Below are 2,928 nucleotides of genomic sequence, written 5' to 3'. Positions count from 1 at the left end.
CCCCCGGGGCGGCGCAGGTGGCGGCGGGCAGCCTGCTGGCCCTGCTCATCCTCTGGACGCTCTTCGGCAACGTGCTGGTGTGCGCGGCCATCGTCCGCTACCGGCACCTGAGGACCAAGGTCACCAACATCTTCATCGTGTCCCTGGCTGTCTCGGACCTGCTGGTGGCTCTGCTAGTGATGCCCTGGAAAGCAGTGGCTGAAGTGGCCGGGTACTGGCCCTTCGGGGCTTTCTGCAACATCTGGGTGGCCTTTGATATCATGTGCTCCACAGCCTCCATCCTGAACCTCTGCGTGATTAGTGTGGACAGGTACTGGGCTATTTCCAGCCCTTTCCGGTATGAGAGGAAGATGACCCAAAGGTTGGCTCTGGTGATGATCAGCGTGGCGTGGGCTTTGTCTGTGCTCATCTCCTTTATCCCCGTCCAGCTCAACTGGCACAAAGGTGGGGATGTTGCTGCTGCTGGGGATATTGGACATGGATCTGACTGGGCAGCACTGGGTGCTGTCACCACCTGGGCAGAAGACATGAGCACCACATGGGTGGCATTAGCGGCCATGAAACCCTCTGACGGGACCTCGGGCAACAATGACACCCTTGCTGGACCATTAGAGAGCTGTGACTCCAGCCTCAATAGGACTTATGCTATTTCCTCCTCCCTCATCAGTTTTTATATCCCAGTGGCTATCATGATAGTTACCTATACTCGGATCTACCGCATTGCCCAGGTGCAGATTCGTCGCATCTCATCCCTGGAGAGGGCAGCTGAGCACGCGCAGAGCTGCCGGAGCAACCACATTGACTGCCATCATCACTCCAGCCTCAAGTCCTCCATCAGGAAAGAGACCAAGGTGTTGAAGACTCTCTCTGTCATCATGGGAGTCTTTGTCTGCTGCTGGTTGCCGTTCTTTATCTTGAACTGCATGGTTCCCTTCTGCGAGAGTTCCCCCAGCGACCCCCATGCTGGCCTTCCCTGTGTCAGTGAGACCACCTTTAATATCTTCGTCTGGTTTGGGTGGGCCAACTCCTCTCTCAACCCCATCATCTATGCCTTCAATGCTGACTTTAGGAAGGTCTTCTCCAAGCTCCTGGGGTGCAGCCAGTATTGCTCTAGTACTCCAGTGGAGACTGTTAACATAAGCAATGAGCTTATTTCTTACAACCAGGACACCCTTTTCCATAAGGAGATAGTGACTGCTTATGTCAACATGATCCCAAACGTGGTTGATTGTGAGGAAAATCGTGAGAACCTTTTTGATAGGATATCCCAGATCTCCCCTGGCCATGAAATTGCCACCGACTCTGTGTGTGAGCTGGACTATGAGGGYGAGATTTCACTAGGCAAAATAACACCTTTCACTTCAAATGGTTTACATTAAATTGCATCCTGACCTGATCAAATGTTCTTGGACTGCAGAAGAAAATATTAGCACTGAATGGAAAAACCTGCTTGATGTTATGCTATAGTTCAGTCCGTCACTTCATGCTAAACTCCCTTGTACATGTAGCACTTTGTAGGATTTAGATACCGTCATACAGAGAGCTGCTAGAACAAACGTAATTCAGCACTTCCCCAGACTAGGAGATCTCATTGATTAGCTATGGAGAGATATTGTGGCATGATTACAATCAGTTGATGTTTATAACATGTTTGCAAATGAAAGGTGCCATTATTAGTGCTAAGTATTATGACTCTTAAAAACAGGGACAGATATTGAAGCTGGCATAGACATTAAACAGAAAAAAATTCTCCTATGCTGTTCATTTGTTCAGATTTTATGTTTTTCTCTCTCTCTCTATTTTTTTTTAAGATAGGAGTAGTGAGGTGGTGATTTGGATGATTATTTAAATGTGCGTTTCTGCCAAAACAGTTTATGTGAAATTCATGTTCTCCTAGGCAATCTTGTTGCCTACAATATCCTTGCCATGWTTCCACAGCTGAATAAATAAAAGTTACATTGATCAAGGGGTTATTTTCTTTCATTTATCACCCTGAAAAGTTTACAAATACTCAAACTTTAACGTGTTTATTTGAATGGTTAGAATGACTAACTACTAAACCCTATTATTTTAAAAGCAAAATAGTCTATACAGAAGTAAAATTTTTGAATAAAAGCAAGGCTCAGGGGAGTGTTTGACTCAAATAAGCTCTTTTATATGACTCTACCTACAGCTAGATTTATGCCATTTTTTTTTCTTCTTAGGATAATTGATGCTATCATTATTTGTGATTTCCTCTTTGCAGCTATATTGAGCATCCATACTTAAAAGTTATTAAAATTTTCACTTAACTCTATACTTGAACTTGCTTTTAAAGATACTATTAATGAGAAAAGGTTGTTGATCAAATTAAAAGCTGAATGTTTCTAGAAATAATTATTTTGAAAGTGATATTCGTAATTAGTTCCCAATATAGACCCAGTCCATTAGAGAACTTGCTCAAAGCAAAAGAAGAGAAAATGCTGTTGATGTATTTTATGTAGATAATTCCTTTCTTTACTGGAAATTAATTACAATTTTTTAAATGCCACATAAATTTAGACTGCTTAGACTCTACAAAACATTTTAAAAGAGTCTTTTAAAAGTTGTAAAAGCATATTTTAAACTTCATTTCTATTGAAATATTTAAATCAAATAGACTATGGCATTTAAAAATGTATTCATGCTTTCAGCTCAGAAATCAGAAGAGATATTATTTCCAAGGCAAATGATCAAAGGCAGTAAAAGCAATACCAATATTTATTTTGACTTTGGGTGGGACTTCTCTCTAAATAAAATTGGAAGATGTTTGCCTTTTAAAAGTATCCATGACATGAGCTGAGAAGGTTTAAGTCTGATCGGAGTGGTCCTGACCGACTCCCTCCCAAGGCATGGGGGCACTAATGGGTCTTGTCAGCTCTGGCCAAGCTCTGCTGGGGTGTCCCCCAG

General features: G+C 42.9%; 1 protein-coding gene across 1 annotated transcript; it reads left to right on the top strand.

Annotated features, from left to right (window-relative positions):
- Positions 1–2: 2 nt before the first annotated feature.
- DRD5 (dopamine receptor D5) lies at positions 3–1,735 on the top strand (the record flags this gene model as incomplete). The annotated part of the gene is made up of 1 exon (XM_085309682.1): positions 3–1,735. A coding segment is annotated over one exon (1,377 nt), but the record flags the coding sequence as incomplete, so codon positions are not given.
- Between the last annotated feature and the right edge of the window lie 1,193 nt (positions 1,736–2,928).

The sequence above is a fragment of the Rhea americana genome, unplaced genomic scaffold (assembly GCF_003343005.1).
Source record: "Rhea americana isolate MKP2758 unplaced genomic scaffold, rheAme1 scaffold_30, whole genome shotgun sequence".
Classification (NCBI taxonomy): Eukaryota; Metazoa; Chordata; class Aves; order Rheiformes; family Rheidae; genus Rhea; species Rhea americana.
Note: the sequence above shows the minus strand (reverse complement) of the source record. Positions and strands in the feature narration are given on the sequence as shown.